This window comes from Polyodon spathula, chromosome 1 (genome assembly GCF_017654505.1).
Source record: "Polyodon spathula isolate WHYD16114869_AA chromosome 1, ASM1765450v1, whole genome shotgun sequence".
Taxonomy (NCBI): domain Eukaryota; kingdom Metazoa; phylum Chordata; class Actinopteri; order Acipenseriformes; family Polyodontidae; genus Polyodon; species Polyodon spathula.
In genome coordinates this window covers 43890477-43913220 of record NC_054534.1, presented here as the reverse complement: position 1 = coordinate 43913220, position 22744 = coordinate 43890477, and the positions used below count along the sequence as shown (strand labels likewise).

At 37.8% G+C, this 22744-nt stretch overlaps 1 protein-coding gene across 1 annotated transcript in view; it reads left to right on the top strand.

Moving 5' to 3' along the window:
* The first annotated feature begins 6179 nt into the window (after positions 1 to 6179).
* The window catches only part of tmc1 (transmembrane channel-like 1), a 28714-nt gene continuing 12149 nt past the window's right edge, over positions 6180 to 22744 (top strand). Inside the window, exons 1-8 of the mRNA XM_041258557.1 lie at positions 6180 to 6220; positions 7126 to 7216; positions 7497 to 7578; positions 8003 to 8109; positions 8482 to 8580; positions 9459 to 9601; positions 10029 to 10173; positions 12654 to 12848. Of these exons, the coding sequence (XP_041114491.1) occupies positions 6195 to 6220; positions 7126 to 7216; positions 7497 to 7578; positions 8003 to 8109; positions 8482 to 8580; positions 9459 to 9601; positions 10029 to 10173; positions 12654 to 12848 (888 nt within the window). The 5' untranslated portion in view covers positions 6180 to 6194. The remainder of the gene's footprint in view (positions 6221 to 7125; positions 7217 to 7496; positions 7579 to 8002; positions 8110 to 8481; positions 8581 to 9458; positions 9602 to 10028; positions 10174 to 12653; positions 12849 to 22744) is intronic.

Here is a 22744-nt window from a genome sequence, read left to right as displayed (position 1 = left end):
GTGGCTGAGTGGAAACTGGTGCAGGAGTGATGCAGTGCTGTAATTAAACAGATAGCCTTGTGATCCAGTTTGGAAAAGTGAAACTTTATTTTATATTTCAGGGCTGGTGACCTAAACATTAATCCACCGGAAATACACAACAAAGTGTACTGCACAGGATAAACAATAATGGGATTGCAGTCCCAACCATCGGTGTATAAAATGAATCTCTTAGTGAAATCAGGTGTGCTAAGGGTGGGGGCATGGCAAAGTTTACACTTAATAGTATCAAACGGCCCCTGACACTCAGCTGACCAGTTAATTAAATTTGGGGCACTCTTTCTGGTGAGGTCTACTAAAGGGTTAACCACTGTGGCATATGCGGGGATAAAGCGGCAATAATAACCCGCTAACCCCAGCAGTGACGTCATCTGAGTCTTGGTTTTGGGGATCGCCACATCGACCACTGGTCGCACCCTTCCATTTCCTTTAAAAATTCCAAATATTAAGTTTCTCTCTTGGCAAATGCACATTTTCTCAAGTTTTCTGTCAGCCGGATGTCTGTATCCCTAGCCAAATGCTCTCACCAGGTGGAGCTGTAAATCACCACATCATCAATGTACTCTGCTGCATATTCATGATGTGGGCGTAAAACCTGGTCCATCAGACTCTGAAAGGCAGCATGTTTTACGCTATGCAGCCGGTGTGAAAGCCTACATGCACAGTATTCTGAAAAAAAACAATGTTATGCTTACATGACACACTTGGTGTGAAAGGACCTTAAGCCTGAGCAATCACTGAATGATGATTCCGACAGCTTGAACAACACAAAAACATCAGCCAGGATTTTCAGTATCTGGACAAGAGCAAAGAAACCCCACAAGTATTAATTCTGTTGATTAACCTAACTGTTCGAGTAAACAGCTATAGCTGGAATACAAAGATAAATATAAATAGCTGTTTTTGAAAGGTTCTGTCGTGATGCAAATAAATTAAATACTGTCTATTCAAGATGTTACATTCCCATTTGAAAGCACCCCAAAACTTCAATAGAAGTCACTAGAAAAATGATTATTATATAGACCTTTTATGATGTGTAATCTAAAAGCAAAATCCTTTAAAAAAAGCTTAATCATAACATATTGTAGATGGCATTTAAAAATGATACATAATCAGTAGCTCTCGGTGAAAGTGGTAAAATCATCCACATACAGACACCAAATATATTAATAGCACCTTAAAAGAATACTTCCATACATTAAAAAATGATTCAGTACCATCAGCTTCCAGCTCTAGCGGGCTCTAATAGAGCTGGAACGTCTCAGCACCAACTGTGAATCAATCTGTGTATGTCGAGTTTTTTTTTTTTAAATTACATTCCTGCTTACAGCTAAACTTAATGGCTACCATCAGTGAAAAAGCCAATCTCACCAAAAAGTACACAAATTACAAGTACACTGTGTGAGAGCAAAGGCTGTTCAACTTCTAGCTGACTGGTCTGGAGACAAGAGAAATCATGTCTGTAACAGGACTGTAATGAAAGCTCAATTCGCAGCTATTGAACAGCTAATGTTCTGCAAAAACATAACAATTGTACAACAATACTATATTCGGCTCGGCTGGTATACCGCTAAACAGGACTCAAAACCAACCAATCAAACAGTGTGTTCCTGTCACTACACTCACAGTGATAGTGAGGTCCCTTTAACTGGGGACAATGAGCTCCTAATAACAGCCCATTCACACTCAATCATACACGTGCTGTTCAGTAATTGATCTGTTCATTTCTCAGGCATGTCCAGATTATAAATAAATAAAACCCTAACACATTATTAAAAAAAAAAAAAAAAATCGATTTACTAAATATAAACTAATTGTTTTTCTCTTTATATTTATATAATTCTTGTTTTTTATTTAAAAAATATTCAGGACTATTTTCTTAAAACATCTTTACTCAGCGGAAAGGTACCTGACGAATCACTACAAGTTCAAGGTAAATCTAGGTTTTAAGGTGTTGTTTTTTTTTTTTTTTAAAGAAAACAATGATAAAAATAATTTTGTAATCATGATAGTGCCCCCTTGATGAGGCTCTACTGTGTGATAGTTGACCTTGAATTTCGTTAGCGCCCTCACCTTCGGCTCAGGACACATAACTCCAGTCGCAAACAACTATCACATGGTAGAGCCATCATCGATGGCACTATCGGTTAATTATATCAATCAGAATTACAAGCAGGAACTCTAGATTATAATAATTTATTTTCCCAGATTGAATTACCAAAACTTAATGTAGAACAAAGAGATATTTTTTTACAAAAAATAACAGAAGGGGAGATTACAAAGGCAATAAAATCAACAGGGACAGTGCCAGGGGAAGACGGTCTGCCTAGTGAATTTTACAAGTGGCTCCGTGACATTCTTACCCCAGTCCTGTGTGAGATTTACAATGAAGCATGGGATAGAGGGATATTACCCACTAGCATGCATAGTGCAATAACATAATTTATACCAAAACCCGGAAGAGACATTATCTAATGTGGAAGTTACAAGCCAATTTCTCTACTGAATGTAGATTATAAAATGTTAACCAAGGTTATCATCATAAGACTAAATCAAATTATACGTACGTTGGTGTGACACAAATACAATGAATGTTGAACTGTGAGGGTGCTAAGCAGTGAAAACAGAGTTCTTTGGATGGGCTTGCCTGACAGTTCTTTCCCAGGGTTTGGAAGTCGGTCAGTCTGGAAGAAGGCGAGACTCCGTTGCAAGAACATATTGACCCAGAAGGGAAACAACATAGCAGCCGCAGATTGCAGAGTGGTTGCACTCATTTATCAAGGGGTCGTGCGTGACAGCATAAAAGGGGAAGGAGAATCGTAATCTGTTCCTTCACTTTTGGTTTTGTATTCTGAACCTAGAAGGACTGTGAGAGACCCCAGTGAAACTTAAATTGAATCGTGAGTGTTTTGTTTATTTTAGTGTTGTTAGTAATTGTCTTTTTTGAGAACCACCAGACGGCTAACACGTATCTGGAGCTGTTGCGTTGGGTCAGCACAAAGCCAGAACAACACTACACCACAGTCACAAAATAAACTGTTATCACCCACCATGAGCACTACTGCACGCACCCAGGTCTGGTACCCTGTTAGTATTATTGTGGGACGTATAATTTGTGTTTATTTTTTGGACTGCAACCCGTTATTGTTTCCTCCGTGCACTACACATTGTTGTGTATTGCCAGGGTTTATTATTTGTTCACCAGACCTGGATAAAAATAAAAACATCTTTTCCAAACCGGATTGCAGTCTCTGTCTGTTTCATTCCTGCACTGCATCACATCTGCACCTGTATTCACTCAGCTGCCTTATCACAGTTGGTTAAACCAGACCAATTATTATCTGTTGGCTCAGGGGTTGACTGTGTGAAGTGCAAAGTCTGACCTTGGATATGTATTACTGTTATAAAGTCATGACTTTAAAAGAGTTTTGAGTTTTTCCAAACCATGTGGGATTTCAATGTTGAAATCCATCTGCACTTTGTGTTTTGTATTAGTTGTTTTTTAATGTTTTGTGTTGCAGAGCTTGCACCTTTTGTGATATTCAGAATGGAACCATTTTATGTCAGAACCAGGTGCCTTGCTATAGTTAGCTTTTTAGAGTATCTTCATGGGGGAAAGGTCTCTTGCTGTCTCATTTCAGCCATCATAATGACAGATATTAATACTGGGTCCTGGAACGTGCTGTTATTGAATTATCCTATCAAACTTACAAAATGTCTTCACTTTTTGCATTGCAAATGAGTATTTATAGCATTTTTCCACTGAACACAGCTTAACTTTTGTGATGTCCACTGTTTTCAAAGTGTTTTTTTTTTTTTTTTTTTTTTATGATTGCAACCCATTTAAATTATAGCCCATGCTCTGTAATTTTATCCCATTCATGAAGTCTTGTGTGCTATTAGGTGGTATTTCAATTCCTCTGCTGCAAAATGCATAGTTCATAGTTCAATTTAATTCAAAATTAGTGGAAATTTTGCAATTTAATTCTGATTCCTCTGAGAATCCGCAGACGTGGTGGGAAGCTACTACATGTTTTTTGAGAGGTAACTGTATTTCCTTCTCCATATTTAAACTCCACTCGGAATAAACATATTAATGATCTAAAAAGGGCAAATATTAGAGTTGGAAAGGGCACCGCACTAAACAAAAGTATTATTTTCAGGGGGAGAGACCAAGTAGACTATTAACATTGAAGTTAAAGCACAATGGCTCCTTGGCCTCTATTAATGCGATCGAACCAGAGGAAGGTGTTGTGGTTACAAAGTTGAACGTTTTCACCCATGCACACTAGAATCACATTAAACACATTGTTTATATAATATATAATTTTTAAACTGAAACCAGACACCCTATAAAAGCCAATAACATACCGGTAACCTTAATGTAATGTAACAGTTTTTAAAACCTTTTTATTTGTAAGGGAAATACATCCAAGATAAAATTGTAAAATACAATCAACAAAACATATAAATGAAAAGATCACACATAATAATTCAGAACACATCAGATGTCAAGCATTAGCTCTAAGCACGTCAGTTATGCAATCCATTTTACAATTTACTTCATACTCTAAACTGGTTTTCTGAATTAATTTTTTTTTTTGTATTTTTAATGTTTAAGATGCTAAGAATGATTCAGAAGAAGAGGAGAAAAAGCCAAGCAAACAGATTGGAGGAAACCCAAGGAAAAGGGGTGGGAAGCAAGATTCAGAAGAGGACCAGGGAAAAGGGAGAAGCAGGAAGAGAAATATGGGAATAGGTGGGAATAGAAAACCTCAGAAAGATGAGGACAATGAACCTGAGGTAGAAATGCACAAAAATAAAAAGAACAGGAGGAACGAAAAATCCAGAAAAAAACAAGAATCTGAGGAGGAGGAAGAAGAGGAGGAGAAAGATTCAACGAAAAAGAAGAAAGCCCAAAACGGAAAGAAACAAGATGACAGTGATGACAAAAAAAACAAGAAAGGTGGAAAGAACGACAAAAATGGAAATGGGAAGAATGACAAAAATGATAATAAAAATAAGAAGAAAGCAGATTCAAGGTAACAGTTTGATCATATTAATTACCTTCCTGTTTTCACTGCTTTTAAATTGTATATCATAGCCCTGGTGTTCTGTGTTTTAGCCTTTGTTGCAGGTTGAAAAAAGAAAAAGTGTTACGAAAATTCCTACTCAATTAAGGAAATAAGCTTCAATAAACTAGAAACTAGAAAGTGTGTTTTTTTTCACATTGGGTATAAAATATATTGTGATTACTTTGGGGTCCACCAAGCCACCGAGTGTGACCCCTTGAAATGAGATTCTAGTCACACTTGGACTTTAAAGATTCTTACAATCTTTCCTAACAAAAGTTGAAAAAAAAGACAAAGTTTTCTAGGTTATAAATTTATATTAGGATAATAAATATACCCATACACAATAGTTATATATATATATATATATATATATATATATATATATATATATATATATATATATATATATATATATATATATATATATATATTTTAAAAAAAAAAAATTTCCAGTTAGGTTCAAGTTACTATGAGTACTCTTTGTTAACACACAATCCGGTGAAATTAGTAAACCTTTATCATTTGGTTCTATTGTTGTCATATTCACAACAGATCTCAGTAAAACTAAGTCCAATGTTTTGAAAATATGCCTCACTTTAAGCCTGTAATTGTACAACTGTGGCCAAATGTTTTGCATCAAATAGAATTTTAGGATTGAGATCGCAAGTTTTTCATTAAGTATATGGAAAACTGCAAAGAGGTATGTAATTCACCGTGTAAGCGTAACATTTTTGGATTTTATGAAGCAAAATATGGTAATTCTATATGGTGATGCAAACTAACTTTATGGTAACTTTATACTATAAACACTTTTTTTTTACTATATGTACTGATTACATAACACCCTCATTAACATCCCTAAATATGGAGAAAATACAGTGGAGTGAGGTCTATATTAAGATCAATATTAAGATGTCCTGTTGTCATTAAAAAGACTCTTGTGTCTCTTGTTTCAGTTCTGACTCAGGTGATTCCTCTGAGGAAGAAGAAGTCCTTACTGAAGAGGAAGTGGCTAAGCTAAAGGAAGCTGTTGAGGAGAAAAAGAAATTGATTGCTACCTTGAGAAACCAACCATGGCAAATGAAGCGCAAGCTGACAACTCTCAAGTATGGGATTCAAGTCTGTTGTGCAATGAGAATCTATCTATCTGCCTGTCAACACTGTCAAACCAAATGTTTAAGAACTAACATACATTTCATAGAACATATTATAAACAAATGTTTTTATTTTATACTTTAGATGCACAAAAAACCCAAAGAATCATCAAAATATATATTACAGTGTAATGTATTTAATACTTAATGCGTTTATAATCTGTGTCACTCAAAACCACAGACCATATGAATGGACCATATGAAAAAGTTATCTGACACATTTTAAAAGTGTTTCCTCCATTCTTCAATTAACTTAAAAATCATCTTAGTTTTACAAAATAAGAAATAGATACCTTGAGAGTGCTTAAGAGAACTTGGATTATATTACCTGTTTGGTTGTAGTTTTGTAAAGTTAATAGGTGTCTCATTGCTCATTGTATAAGAATTTAAATAAAATGTCTTTTCTTTCAGTTGCAATCTTCTCCTTTTTTTATTTTGCTGTTAATTGAGTTTCCCATACTTTATTAGACTTTATTTTTACTTTGACTTGGATGAAGTGCATTTGTTCTGCTGCAACACATTCAGTTTGTTTGTAGTGCACAATGTATTGTATAAGGACCTCAATTGGAGGGAGTGGCAGCATGCTGCCTTACCTGAGGCAAAGTAAAAAAAAAAAAAGTCTGAAATATACAGCCAGATACTAATAAGAGGTAAGAAAATGTTTACCACCTTAGTTATTACCCCTTTAACTACCTCTGTACAAAGACCATCTGATTATGAAGACCACTTTTATGGAATTTTTATGGACCAATTTTTGGAATGTTCTAAACTAGTCCTGAGTTTTGACTGTTCCGAAAAACAGTACAGTTATTGCACTGAGAATCTCATATACTTTCTCATCCTGACATTTTCTTTAGGGAAGCTCATGAATTTGTGGATAAATTTGAAGGTTCCCTTGGGAAGGGAAAAGGCAAAAAATTTTATGCATACAAAGTGATGATGCAAAAGGTAAGCTTTCTCAGATCTGATGGGGAGATAGTGGAGGGTTTGTAGCAATTACTGTATAGTCTGTCCTTAGCTCGCCATCTGGTGGGCAAACTATGAAACACAACAGCAATGTTTACTTTTGGGACTTTATCAGTACAATATTTTGACTACATTGTTTCCTTTTAATATATAATGTTTTAGCTCACCGATTAAATCATATTTTTAAATAAACAAATCTAAAACTGATAACTTTCACTGAGTCACTTGGTATTAATGGAAGAATGTTTTTTCTTTGTTTTAGAAATGGATGAAGTTTCAGCGTGATTTTGAGAACTTCAGAACAGCCTGCATACCATGGGAAATGAAAATAAAGGAGATAGAAAGTAAGAGAACAAAAAATCTAAATATTAATAGCAAGTTATTATCTGCATGAGCTGCATGCACAGTGCACAAGATTTTCCAATATTCTAAACAATTAAGTGAAGTAAATGTTGAAGTTATTAATGGAAGTACACGTTACCAAAAGTTAATAGGTATAGAAATTAAGTATCATGAGCCAAATTATCACCCCTTCCAATACAGAGAAAGAACCTGTTAATTTCTACTACAATAACAATGTCAGGAACCTTAAACATATTGTTCTTGGTTTCAAACAAATCTGCACTGAAAAGCAAGAGGCAAAGGACTTGCTTTTTTTATACCACCATGGGCTGTAGAAGAAAGTCAGGTGTATTCAACCTTTAGTCAAGCATTACCTAAAATATGCAGGTCTCCTTGTTGATTAATAGTGAACCGTATTTCTCTTAGGTCATTTTGGTTCCTCAGTTGCCTCCTATTTCATTTTCTTGAGGTGGATGTATGGAATCAATATGGTTTTGTTTGGTTTAACATTTGGCCTTGTCATGGTGCCTGAGGTAGGGAGATGTTTTTTTTTTTGTATTACTATTTTTATTATATTTAAGGGTTTGTTCAAACAAATATATACTTGATGATTTAATTGATTTAAACTAAATCAAGAGATTTTGGTGCCCGCAGTACACTATGCAACTGTATTAATTGCATAGTTATTTTCTTTGGTAACAATAAACATGTAATCTCCCCCCAGCATGACAAGGTTTGAGTCTGTTTTGCAGTTGTTTATTTGTGGGCCAGGTGGATGATAGTTAAATATTTACTTGTAAAAGAACCCTGTTCAGGAAAACTGATTTTAACCCCCCTCCTGCCCATTAAAAATACACCTTGTATGAACTTCCACTGCTTGCATGTTTCATGTTCTTCTATTGAAGGCACTGATGGGTAAACCGTATGGCAGTATGCCAAGAAAAACTGTCCCTAAAAGTGAAGAAGCCACAGCTATGGACTTTTCCATTTTATGGGATTTTGGGGTGAGTAACTGCTTATCCTTATATGGTGTGCTACAGTAGATTCAGTTTTATTGTCTTTAAACTTAAGAATAAAGACATCTGGGTGTATTATATTATTATTATTATTATTATTATTATTATTATTATTATTATTATTATTATTATTAAATGTGGACAATATGAGAAAAACTGCATCATGCGATCTGAACTAAAGCAAAATCAAATCTATGATACAATAATTTTAATATTCCTGTTTGAAGACATCCAGTACTTCTATAGTGATCAGAGCCCCTTTCACACTTGCATGTGGGTTGGCTAAGCAATTTCACACTGCTTTTTGAAGAAGCAATTGACCTGGGTGACAGAAGTAAATACACAATGAGCGTAGCAATGCCCTGGAAGCAGTTTGTTACGGACGCTTTCATCCAAACTTCTCTGGATTAAATTGTCTGCCCTAATGTTGATTAGAGCAAATGTTTCATCATCTCTGCTGCAGTCAAAACAAATATGATTAAACAGAATAAGAAATGTGTAACCTTCACTCAGTTGTGGCCATTTGTTACTTTGTCCACTTCATGCATTTTGTCTTGCTCGACCATTGTGAAAGCATGTCGACCCACATCCTGAGCTGGGTCACTGCCGACCCGGGTCAACCTGGGTACGTGGTTTCATGCTAGGCAGGATTATTACCTGGGCAGCTAGGAGTAAACGGGGCTTGTTAGAACTGATCAGTACTGGGATAGGCTTCTACTTTTATGCCTATTGCTGTATTTGAGTCCACAAAAATTGGGCAGGAATTCCAATTACTCTTGCAGGAAAGTGCACCAAAGAACATTTTTTTACTTAAATCATTGTTAGCAGCTAAATGATACAGAATGTGTATTTTTTTTGTCTTTAAGGGTTTTTCACAGTACTCTGTCCTGTTCTATGGCTATTACAACAACCAACGTGCTATTGGATGGCTTAAGTTTCGTATGCCTTTGTCCTACTTTATGACAGGAGTTGGAACAATTGCCTATAGCTTCATGGTGGTTATAAGAACGTAAGTATTTCTTACTGGATCTCACAAAAATGACAGAATAACAGACTCACTATAACAGGTGTGAGATGATTGCAAAGGAAAATGAAAGACTGAAATATTTTATTGTTAACAAAATAAACAGAAATCAATGTAAACAAATGTAAACAAAAGTGATCTGTTATAGGCTTTAACAAAAACAGCTCTAGGTTTCAGAGCCATTAAGTTTCTCTTTTTATACAGGTGGCCAGGTTGAAAAGGCAATTAATTATCCAGCTTAACCTGACCACACTCACACTTGCAGGACAGCCCTGTTCCTGCCAAACAGTGCCTGTCACATGACAGGGGACCATTCACTCTCACGCCAGTTTTTAACCTCTGAAGTTTAAGCACATTCTTAATTTTCTATTAGATAGAACAGACCTGTATTGTTTTTGTTTTTTGTTCACAGAATGGCAAATAATGCAAATGAAGAGGGTGGTGGAGATGACACAAGCTTTACCTTCAGCTGGAAAATGTTCACCAGCTGGGATTACTTAATTGGGAATCCTGAAACAGCTGACAACAAATTTGCTTCTATTACCACAAGTTTTAAGGTATCTGTCGAGTTAATGCATCTCCTAAGTGTGTGTTTAAATAGGAGAATGTTTAGCCTCCAAGAATTTTGATTGGCTTAAATCTTTATGGAGAATCAGCAATGTGGATTATTTAAATTTCAATTGAACAGACAAATTAATGATGATAATGAATTTGGCCGGAGACCTTGTCCGTGGGTGCTGACAGCTATTCGTAATATTGGCAGACTAGTGAATACACGATGACATCATGTAGTCTAGTGTCGGGATAGGAAGTGGCTCCTCTGAAAAGACAAAGCAGCCAAACCATGACTGGAAAATGAAAATGATGAATGGTTAATGCAACAACTGCAGTGGCGCAATGCCACCTACCCACAAAAAATAGGAAAACGATGAATGAAAAGTAAGCAGCTGAAACACGGCCCCCCCCCCCCCCCCCCCCCTCCACCCCCCCCATCGCATGAAATGCACTGAGGGAGAACCCGACCTCTTCAGCCTGCCACACACGCTGCAGAAACTAAATACAAACCACTTGGCACTCAGGTAAGTAAAAAAAGCCTGACTCGCTGGTAGGAGGAAACATTAGGGAATCCATGGCTGAGGGTAGCCCTTCCCTCAGGCTCTAAAGACTTGAATGCAAGCCACGCAGAGTTTTTATGGCGCTTGGATATGATGTTTTGACTAGTGGCTGGTTCCAGAAATACAACCAATTTTTCCAGGAACTTCATCTTACCATTCCATCAGTTATGCACTTTTAGATTTCAAGCATGTACAGTACTGTCTGGTGGTGCGAATACATATTAAAATTAACTACTGTTTAAGAAGGAGTGAATACAGTACCTGTATTAATTTGATATATGCCAGACTCTAGCTTAATTTGATTTAATGTTTTTAAAAATACCTTAGATATTATTATCAGGTCTTTAACCCAGCATGACTAAATGTGTTCTACTGCTTAATAAAATGTGTGTATGTGTAACTGTGTTAATACAAATCATAGTATTTTTGTAGGATTGTATTTGTTAGTATAATTTTAAAAGCAGGTACAGTAGACACTACAAAATATGTAACTTAGGAAGTACTAAATCAAAGTTAAAACCTGTTCAGTAACTGTGTTTCAGTGTTTACTGCTGATGAAAAGTTCAAAGTTACTTATACCTCGTTTCCATGGACAGCCAACTCGAGTGTGCTTGAATTGGTCTGAATTCTCCTAGAATTTGAGTTGATGGACAACTCGAGTTGGTGAAAAATGAGGCATTACCATGGTTTTCAGAGTTACCCGAGTTATTCTACGTGAGTTGGGCAAGAAATACTTGCATTTGCTGCAGACAGCATTATAGCCAAATTACCAGTGATTTAAAAGATACATCCATCTAGATATTCATTCACATTTTTACAAGGGTTTAATCCAAAATTGTTTATACCAGACTTGTTAGAAAGTTTGTATCAGAGTGGTTGATTGCTATTGTCGATACATTGTAGATATTACTAAAGACACCCACCATACAAGTATTGCAAAGTCCATAAACAAAACAAAATGTTAAAATGAATTAGTTCTGCACTTTATAAAACTCAGTTGATTTTACCAGTGGTTGCTAGTCTAACCGATTAGAAAGCCTTCTTTGTTGTTCTACAAGTTGCTGCAGTGACACTGAACATGCTAGTATAACGAGTTACTGTAAATGATATACTGTTTTAGCAGACAGATTTCATTAAGCAAACATTGATTTGAATGCAAAACTGCGCTGCATTTTTCTTTGTGAACGTGCTAAGTGAAAAGGGCCAGCTCAAGCATGTTCGCCAGTTCTGTGGTTCATAGAAACATGGTATAAAATATATTTTTCTTAGTATTAATTTATCACAGAAAATGGTAATCTAAAACTTACAGTGCTGCTGATTTCTAGTATGACAAGGTTATTACACTTTAAACTAGGATGTGCATGTGCTCAAATTTTTTAACATGTTTTAAGTTATTAGGTACTAATTGAAACTGAACAAAACTTCTTAAAAGTGTGTTGGTTAAAAACATGAAACAAAGCTTTCCCTTGTTTTCTCACATCTACACAATTACTAAGTACCAATGAATGACAATGATTTTCAAATTTAGGAACTTAAAAAATGTTTAATCTTTACAAATATGAATTGTCATTAAAACAAATGTTTTTATCGTTATATTAAATTGTCATATTATTTTCATAGTTGTAACGTAATTTGTATGTTTACATAAAATGTAATATGGAACTGTTTGGTAGGTCCATCCATATTCTTTTGGTAAATGTTTCAACATATTTGTAGGTTTAAACAAATTGCTTTGCAAACCGTCTACCACTCCTGCGTTTCTTTACAAAACAATAATCTCTACTTGTTTTGATGACAACTGTTGTGTAATTAACACGTTTCATTGTGTTTAAGACCTGCTTACAAAAAAAAAATAAAAAAAAACATGCTAAAGAGGAAGTCTGTAACCCCTAACCTTAATGTTGCTCATGTTCACCCGACAGGAATCTATTGTGGAAGAGCAGGAAAATCGGAAGGAAGAGAACATTCATTTGACCCGGTTCCTGCGGGTGCTTGCTAACTTCCTAGTACTCTGCTGCCTTGGTGGGAGTGGGTACCTCATCTATTTTGTAGTGCGAAGGTCTCAGAAGTTTGCTCAGGAGGGGTTGGATGACTATGGTTGGTGGGAGAGAAATGAAGTGAGTCTAAATCACCGACGACCCAACAATTTATTTTACTCAAAGTAAATGGATGTTTTACAATAGATTAGAGGGAAGACAAAGGCTCGTTGTAATATTTGTGCTTCAGCTTTCTTCAACTTCAAAATACACAATAACCTGTGAACAAATTGTCATTTTGTTATGCCTGTACTCCATAAAACTTGACACTCCCTGGAATCCACAAAACCATATTGAATGAACATTAGTTTGGATTTGCATTTTAAAGGTAAAACCAGGGCTGCTGAGAGCCTTCTTGAGTCCTGGGAAAGGATTGGTATGTGGGTCCCCCTCTCTCAACCAATTCCCCTTTCCATCCAAAACAATGAAAAAGGAAAACCTTCATACACAATACTACATCAATCCGACTGTAGTATTCTCATCAGCCAATTCGGGAAGAGCATTATGATGTGTGTATTGGGATCACTATCACTTGATCAAACGAAATGATAGCTCCAGTGATAAAGAACAATAGAGGGAATCATACAGTAAAGTGCCAGATTGCATTTTTTTCTTTACAATTACATATTGTCTTACAGTGTGTTTATAATGCTGTAGCTCAGCCGTGGTATCAGACACTATACAAACGGTGATTAAGTAGCCAAACTATGCCAACCTATTAGTTAGAGAAGAGATAACTCTATTTGATTTGTTTTATGTCTATAACTAGATTAAAGAACAGGTTTGTTTTATTTCAGGGAAGCAGCAATATAATTGAACAGCCACACAAAGGGAGTTCCACAAGTTGCCATCAATTATAAAACATTTATTATTCCAACAATTAAAATCAAATTTTAAAATGAGATTGCTAATTGATTCATACCACATTACTTGGTAAAATATAGAAAAAAGACAGAGGGTATATATAAATGGGAGTCCAGATAATAGGCAGTCTCTTTCCAGGGTTCAACAGTCTATAAAGTCCATCCATTCAAATAGTCCAATCCAGTGGAGTATGAGAAACAACTACAAGAGATGTTCGGAAGGGGGAGGGGGCAGGGCGAAAGCAGGAGACAATCTACATTGAACAAAAATATAAACGCAACATGAAACAATTTCAAAGATTTTACTGAGTTACAGTTCATATAAGGAAAGCAGTCAGTTGAAATGTTCGTTGTCTATAGCTTATGCCTGCCTATACTATAACCCCACTGCCACCATCGGGCACTCTGTTCACAACATTGACATCAGTAAACCGTTCGCCCACACGATGCCATACACACTGTCTGCCATCTGCCCGGTACAGTTGAAACCGGGATTCATCCGTGAAGAGCACACTTCTCCAGCGTGCCAGTGGCTATCGAAGTTAAGCATTTGCTCACTGAAGTTGGTTACGACGCCGAACTGCAGTCAGTCAAGACCCTGGTGAGGATGACGAGTGCACAGATGAGCTTCCCTGAGACGGTTACTGATAGTTTGTGCAGAAATTCTTCGGTTGTGCAAACCCAGTTTCATCAGCTGTCTGTATGGCTGGTCTCAGACAATCCTGCAGGTGAAGAAGCCGGATGTGAAGATCCTGGGCTGGCGAGGTTACATGTGGTCTACGGTTGTGAAGCTGGTTGGACGTACTGCCAAATTCTCTAAAACGACGTTGAAGATGGCTTATGGTAGAGAAATGAACATTCAATTCTCTGGCAACAGCTCTGGTGGACATTCCTGCAGTCAGCATGCCAATTGCATGCTCCCTCAAAACTTGAGACATCTGTGGCATTGTGTTGTGTTGACAAAACTGCACATTTTAGAGTGGCCTTTTATTGTCCCCAGCGCAAGGTGCACCTGTGTAATGATCATGCTGTTTAATCAGCTTCTTGATATGCCACACCTGTTAGGTCAATGGATTATCTTGGCAAAGGAGAAATGCTCACTAACAGGGATGTAAACAAATTTGTGCACAAAATTTGAGAGAAAATTGTGCATAATGAAAATTTCTGGGATCTTTTATTTCAGCTCATGAAACATGGGACCAACACTTTACATGTTGCGTTTATATTTTTGTTCAATGTAGTAATAAAAAAAAAAAAAACACCAAAAAATGCAGAATTAACGTGTACTTTCAGTGATTAAATAAATAAACTATTAAAGAAAAGAAAAACAAAACAAAATCCAAACTGAACAAAAAAATAAAAAGGCAACACTTAACTTTGAAGATGGAAGTAAACAAAACCATCTGCCCTATAGATAGCAAAAACTCTGAATCAGTCTCCTAGCCGCCAGCTCACTCAACCTCGCTCTGTGGTCCAGTTGATCAAGCTGCTCCACGGATCCACAGCATACACATATATAAAAAGTCATTAAACTCAATAATCATGTAATTAAATTGCAATACTCCATTAATCGTAATAATCATAATAAGTGCTCAACATCAAAACAATTAATCACACCTGTGACAATCTCCCTTGCTTTTCACTGGGCATGTCCTTGTGACCATTTTCTAAAAAACAGAACTTTTATACTCTATACCTAGTAGGCAACACTCCTAAAATTTGAATGCTGAGAACTCCGCACTGGGGGAACTGGAAGCTCTTGAGGGTATTCCGAACAGTAAAACCACCCAGACATAGATTGTTCAAAATTCTGGGCAACTTGTGGACCAATTTCCTTTAACTCAAATGTTTCTATAGTATCTAATAAACAGGGACACAACATATTTCTATGTAGGGTTTGAATGGGGCCATCTCATCTCTCAGGACACAGACAATATATTGGAAGTGTGGATTCTGCTTGGGAAACTACTAGCCAGGGATCCTTTTCCCAACGATCAGCTAGCTTACCTCTGCCTCACGACCTCTTACTTCTCACCAGTACACACTCTCCGGCCAACAAAGGGGCATCTTTGGCACGTTTATCAAACTTCTGTTTGTACTGGCTAGCTGTTTTCTTTGCCTTTTCCCTAGCTTTGTCATAAGCAAAGCTCATCTTCTCATGATGTCGCCTCACCCATTCTTTAGGACTCCAGAACTCTGCTTCTTGTCTCATAGCTCCCAGCACCATGTCTGCAGGCATTCTAACCTGCCTGCCAAACATCAAGAAAAAAGGGGCAAATCCTGTGAAATGGTGTACAGAATTATTGTAAGCATGCAACATCTCAGGCAGATAGTCTGGCCATCTAGCTTGTTTCTCCTCCTCTAGGGTACCCAGCATACTTAGTCTGATTGAATCTCACAGGTTCTATTGTCCAGTGGATGATAAGGTGTGGTCCTGCTCTTCTCAATCCTATAATATCGGCAGAATTCCCCTACAAGATGAGATTCAAAATTTGGGCCTTTATCCAAGTGGAATTGTTCCGGGCACCCAAAAGGCTGGATTATATACTGCCACAATACCCTGGCAGTTGTAGCTGCTGTTTGGTCCCGTGTCGGTACTGCCCAAACAAAAAGATCAGTCATCACTAAAATATTTTGATACAAGTCATTTGGCCTTCCCAACGTCAAAAAATCTGTGGTGATTTTTTCCATAGGGGCTTGTGCCTGCACCAATATTAACAGGTGCCTTAGGTTCGGATCTGGTTTCGTACAGTACACGGCGGGAACATTTCTTGTGCCACCCTTTGAAATCCTTTTCCATGTTTGGCCAGTAAAAACGCTTCCTAACTACAGACAAAGTTCTCTCTAGGCCCAAATGTCCAGTTTTTTCATGGCAAGTTCTCCAAATGAACTCTCACTTTATAGAGGGAACAAAAACTTATAAGCGTACCTCACTGGTGGTGGGGTCAGAGATCTGGCGACACAACACTCCTTCCTGGTACTCTAAGCGGGCTCACTGGCAGAAAGCTTGTTTTGCATCAGTAGCCAGTTCACAGCGTTGAGCCTTAGAGAGATGTCCTAGGGTCATAAAATACTTGAGCACATACCACAACATTGTTTTCTTGCAAGTCTCTCCAAAACATGGGGTTCCACCCCCACATTGAAGGCTCCTCTTGCTGTTCTTCTGTAGCTACCCCACAACATGCTTGCACAATGCTAGCAGTCACAGTTTGAAAGCCGGGTACCTCTATTGCATCCCTGGAACCTTCATCAATACCAACATCTCGGGGGGGTGTCCAGCAGATAGAAAGTACATCAGCATTAGTGTATTCCTTACCCTTGCCGATACTGGATGGTAAACTGATAATTAGCCAACTGTGCTGCCCAGCGTTGTTCAACAGCTTCAAGCGTAGCAGTCTGTAGGTGAGCAAGGGGGTTGCTATCAGTAAAAATAGTAAAATTAACTCCAAGTAATCTTTTAATTTGTCTACCACTGCCCATTTTAATGCCAACAGCTCCAATTTAAACTTAATTCTCATCGTTCTGCTCAGTTGGGTGCAAGCTCCTACTAGTACAAGCGATCGCTTTCTCCACACCGCCCTGTTTTTGGGCTAATACAGCTCCCAATCCCTTCTTGCTGACATCTGTATAGACAATAAATGGCAGTGTATAATCAGCAAAAGCAAGAAGTGGTGCTTCAAGTAAAGACCTCTTTAATTGTTCAAATGCCTGACTGCACTCTTCTGTCCAACTAATAGCCTCCTTCTGTCCCTTCTTCCAGTGGGACTTCCCCACCAACGGCACATGTAAGGGTCCAGCTAATGCAGCAAATCTGGGGACAAACCACCTATAGTACCCAACAAACCCAAAGAAAGAACGTACCTGGGTCACTGTATGTGGGCGGGGCCAGTCTGACAACAACAGTCTTCTCTGGGTTGGGGGGCCACGCCACCCTTGTTAACCACATGGCCCAAGTAAGATACTTCAGGTTTAAAGATGTGGCATTTATCTGGCTGCAATTTTAATCCATAGTGACTCAATTTCTCAAACACAAAATCTAAATGTTCCAAAGGAGATGAGAAGTGAGGGGAATAGACAATCACATCATCTAAATAGATTAGTAAAGTTTCAGATACTTGACCTCCGAGACAGCGTTGCATCAAACGTTGGGAAGCGGTCGGAGCATTACACAATCCAAATGGCATCCTTTCGAATTCGTAAAGACCAAATGATGTGGTAAATGCTGTCTTCTCCCAGTCTTTTGGATCCATGCTCACCTGCTAGTAACCACTTGCTAAATCCAAAGTGGAGAACCAATCTGCTTTATTCAGACTGGTCAGGGTCTCTTCAATCCGAGGCAGAGGAAAGGCACCCTTATGTGTCAGCATTTAGTTTTCTGTAGTCAACACAAAAATGGCAGCTACCGTCTTCTTCACTAATACAATGGGGGCAGCCCACAGACTGTTGCTTTCTCAAATAACCTGTGTGTCTAGCATCCCCTTTAGTAGGGCTTTAACTTCGATACAAAGTAGGCGGTAGGGGGCAGTACCTTTCTCTAATTGGAGCTGCATCGCCAGTAGGGATCTGGTGTTGTATGATATCTGTTCTACCCACCTCTTCCTCACTGGTGGCAAAGACATGGCTTCACTTTAACAGAAGGACTTCCAATTGCTGTTGCTGGTCCTCGGCAAGAGCAGCTCGGCTCTGGACACATTAAATAGTGTTCGGAGAGGTTGAACCTTGAATGGGCTTCTGTTGACACAAATTCACTTCAATTATACCAGGTTCTTTCTCTAACAATTGTAGGCCTTCCCCATCCTCATCACCAACAAAATAAACTTCAGCCAATTTTTGATATCGATGCAATAGGAGGGGCCAGGTGCTCAGATTACGCATTCTAACTGGTATTCTCCCATGGCGAGCCACCGCAATGGTCCTTGCGACCTCTATGGTGGCATCTCCTGGAGCTGGCTCAACTAAACAGTAATAAGGCTTCCCTTCTACTCCATTAGGCACTCTTCCCCAGATTATCTTCTCACAATGGGCTGGAATCTTAATGGGGGCCCGATAGGCTGGGCGCACCACCCCTATGCGGCCATCTCTCACTTGGAACTGTTCAGCTTTCTGGCACACATGAAAAGCCTGGGCCCAGACTTTCCGAAACTGAGTTTTTCTGAAACAAATATATTGTTATCTGTATGAAACAGTTTCCCAGCAAGCGGAGAGTACATTCATTCCCAGAATTGCCTGTCCTGATCCCAAACATTGGTCTCGAACAATCACAACTCCCCTATTTAATTCCATAGCCCCCACTTTGAAATCCAACTTTGTGTATCCTACACAGGGTATTTGCAGGCCATTTGCAGCCCTCAATGAAAGCCATGAAGTATCATGTCCCATGTCACCCCCAGGGGTCAGAAAATGCTTTTTATAAAGGCTTTCGGTCATTAGAGAAACCTGCGAGCCTGTATCTAGACAAAATGTTATTTTAATGTCATTAACTAAAAGTTCAATTATAGGGCAGTAATTTACCACTAAGGGTATCATATCATATCAGGGTTTGGGCCGCCTTCTTTACCCGTAGCTGGCCCATCAACCATGAGTTCTTCTAGTTTAAATCCTGATGGACCTGCAGGGGACAGCGGCACTCCTTATGTCCGGGTTCTTGGCAACGGCGACAGATTGGCCTACCTTGCAAGTCCCATTGACCCCTCAGAGCTTGATGTGGCTCTTGTCCTCTAGGGGGCACCAATCGATTCCCTGCATCAGGTTTCAGTGGGGGTTGTTGCAGTGGCCCGGATCTAAAATAAGATGAGGACAGGTATGGTGGTACAGTCCTAGAATAAGACATGGCTGGCTGCAAACTATGGCCCCAATATGGTATCTGTTCTTGGGCAAACAACTCCTCCCTAATCAAGACTGCCTTCTGTGTCCTCATCTCCTGGGTCAGCTCCTCCCTCAAGGTTTGCTTCCAATCAGCGGACTCCTGCAATATAGAAGAAACATGAATAGGCTCACCTATAACATGACCACGGGGTTCTCTGAAGAATTCAGGGTGATTTCCTTCCTCAAAAAACAGAGCCTCTTGTCTAATGTCTGCAAAAGTCATTGCTTCAGTGTGTTGAATCTAGGTGCGCAAATCTCGCTTCAAAGGTCTCATCCCTCAGTCCCATGACAGACTGATCCCTCCGCAAGACATCTTGATCGTCCAGGCCCCATGGATCTCTCTGCTATAGTGTACAAAATTGTTCACTCAGCGTAGACTAAGTTTTGACATTTTCTTTAAAATCTTGTCTACAGTTAAAAAATAAAGGTTGCAAGACAAAGGCTGGGGTTCGATCCCCATGTAATTGATCTAAGTAGTCAATCTAAGATGCAAACGTTCGTGTTCTGCCAAAACTGAAATCTCTCTTTTATCATCTCCCTCCAAAGAACCCAAGACAAAATACATTTTTTGTTCATCAGAGAAAGTTTGCATTCGAAACATTGCCTGTAACTGGGACTTCCATTCTATAAGTTTAACATCAGACCCTGTACCTTTAAATTTTGGACCCCAAGGGCTCCCCATAAAAAAATGGCATCATCATCTTTGCCCTCTGTGGTTGTCCAACTGCCTCTCCTTGCATGGCTATTCAAAATGCTGCTGAACCCAAAATCCTTCCGACTGTACGCCAAAATCGTGTCAGCTGTGGTATCAGACACTATACAAACGGTGACTAAGTAGCCAAACTATGCCATCCTCTTAGTTAGAGAAGAGATAACTATTTGATTTGTTTTATAGCTATAACTAGATAAAGAACAGGTTTGTTTTATTTCAGGGAAGCAGCAATATAATTGAACTACCACACAAAGGGAGGTCCACAAGTTGCCTTCAATTATAAAACATTTATTATTCCAACAGTTCAAATCAAATTTTAAAATGAATCAATTAGCAATCTCATACTACATTAATTGGTTAAAATATAAAAAAAAAAAAAGAGGTGAGAGTATATTGAAAGTATACCTGGTTTCAAGCAGGTGTACTCAAAACTTTTGGTACTATATATTATATATATATATATATATATATATATATATATATATATATATATATATATATATATATACACACACACACACAGTGCTGTGCAAAAGTTTTAGGCAGGTGTGAAATGCTGTAAAGTAAGAATGCTTTCAAAAATAGATGTTAATAGATTATATCTATCAATTAATAAATGTTAATAGATTATATTTATCAATTATCTAAATGCAAAGTGAGTGAACAGAAGAAAAATCTAAATCAAATCCATATTTGGTGTGACCACCCTTTGCCTTCAAAACAGCATCAATTCTTCTAGGTACACTTGCACAAAGTCAGGGATTTTGTAGGCATATAGTCAGGTGTATGATTAAACAATTATACCAAACAGGTGCTAATGATCATCAATTCAATATGTAGGTTGAAACACAATCATTAACTGAAACAGAAACAGCTGTGTAGGTGGAATAAAACTGGGTGAGGAACAGCCAAACTCAGCTAACAAGGTAATATATATATATATATATATATATATATATATACACACACACACACACACACACACACACACACACACTACCAGTCAAAAGTTTGAGTACACCTGCTTGAAACCAGGTTTTTCATGATTATCTATGCTTTTAACTGTATAAGCTTGTCTATAAACACTTAATATTTCATTACACAATACGTGTACTTATATAAGCTGATAATCATAAGTGAATTGAGTCCCTTTTTCCAGGGTTCTACAGTCTATGAAGTCGATCCTTTCAATAGTCCAATTCAGTGGAGTATATGAGAAACAACTACAACAGATGTTCAGAATGGGGAGGGGGCAGGGCGAAAGCAAGAGATCTAATAATAAAAAAAAAAAAAAAAAACACAACACAAAAAAAAAATGAAGAATCAACGTGTACTTTCAGTGATGAAATAAATATAAACTATTAAAGAAAAAAACAAAATTCAAACTTAAAAAAATAAAAAGGCAACACTTAACTTTGAAGAGGGGAGTAAACGAATCCCTCTCCCCCCTTACATAGCAAAAACTGTGACTCAGTCTCCTGGCAGCCAGCACACTCAGCCTCGCTCTGCGGTCCCATTGATCAAGCTGCTCAACGGATCTAGCTGTCCGCTTGTCTCTGCTTCGGTCAGTCTTTATAGTTTGAACCCAGAAAAACTCTGCCTGGAAAAGTCTCAAGCAACCACACATCCCAGCGTATTGGATATCTACAAAGTCACAAAAATAAATACATCTCATTTCATTTCATGTAATTCCTGAGTTCCCTGTCCTTTCTCTCCCCCCCGCCTCTGCTTTTGTCAGTCCCGTATTAAACATAACAATGCGATTTTAACCTGAGGCAGGTCATCCAATTATTCAATTGTATCAAACAGGTGCAAATTTAAACGAATATCAAATAACTTTACACAAAGAAACCACACACAGCGTATACATATATAAAAAGACATTAAACTCAATAATCGTGTAATTAAATGACAATACGCAATCGTAATAATAATAATAATAATAATAATAATAATAATAATAATAATAATAATAATAATAATAATAATAATAATGTGCTCAACATCATATATACCGGTGTCACAGGAAATTACTATACGTGAAAAAAGTAGATATCGCCTATACTGCTCATGCTCAAATTTCTGAATTTAAAGGGGTTTGTTGGAAATTCCATTTAGATTACAGTTAGATTACAGGACCGAAGCATTCGTTATTTTTCACATATAAATACAAAGGTACAGACTAATAATTATATATGCCAAATATATATTGACATACAAACATGTTTTTCTAAATAATTTGAGAACCGGAATCAGACTCAAAATACATGGTACCAATGACAGATACCCGGTTCGGACCCAATTCCAAAAATCTCCTCAAATGCACATCATTACTTGACAGGGCAGGGGGACGGGGCTGTATCTCTGTGTGGTCTTACTCTGATTCTGATTTTATGTTTTAGTGTGTCAGTTGGTCCTCTCTTATTTGACAAACCACTGTTTCTTTATGTTAAAAAAACAGCAGTGTTTTGATAAAACCCGCCTGGCATCATTCTCTCCCACAAGACAGGAATGAAAAAAGTTGGCAGCACTGTTTG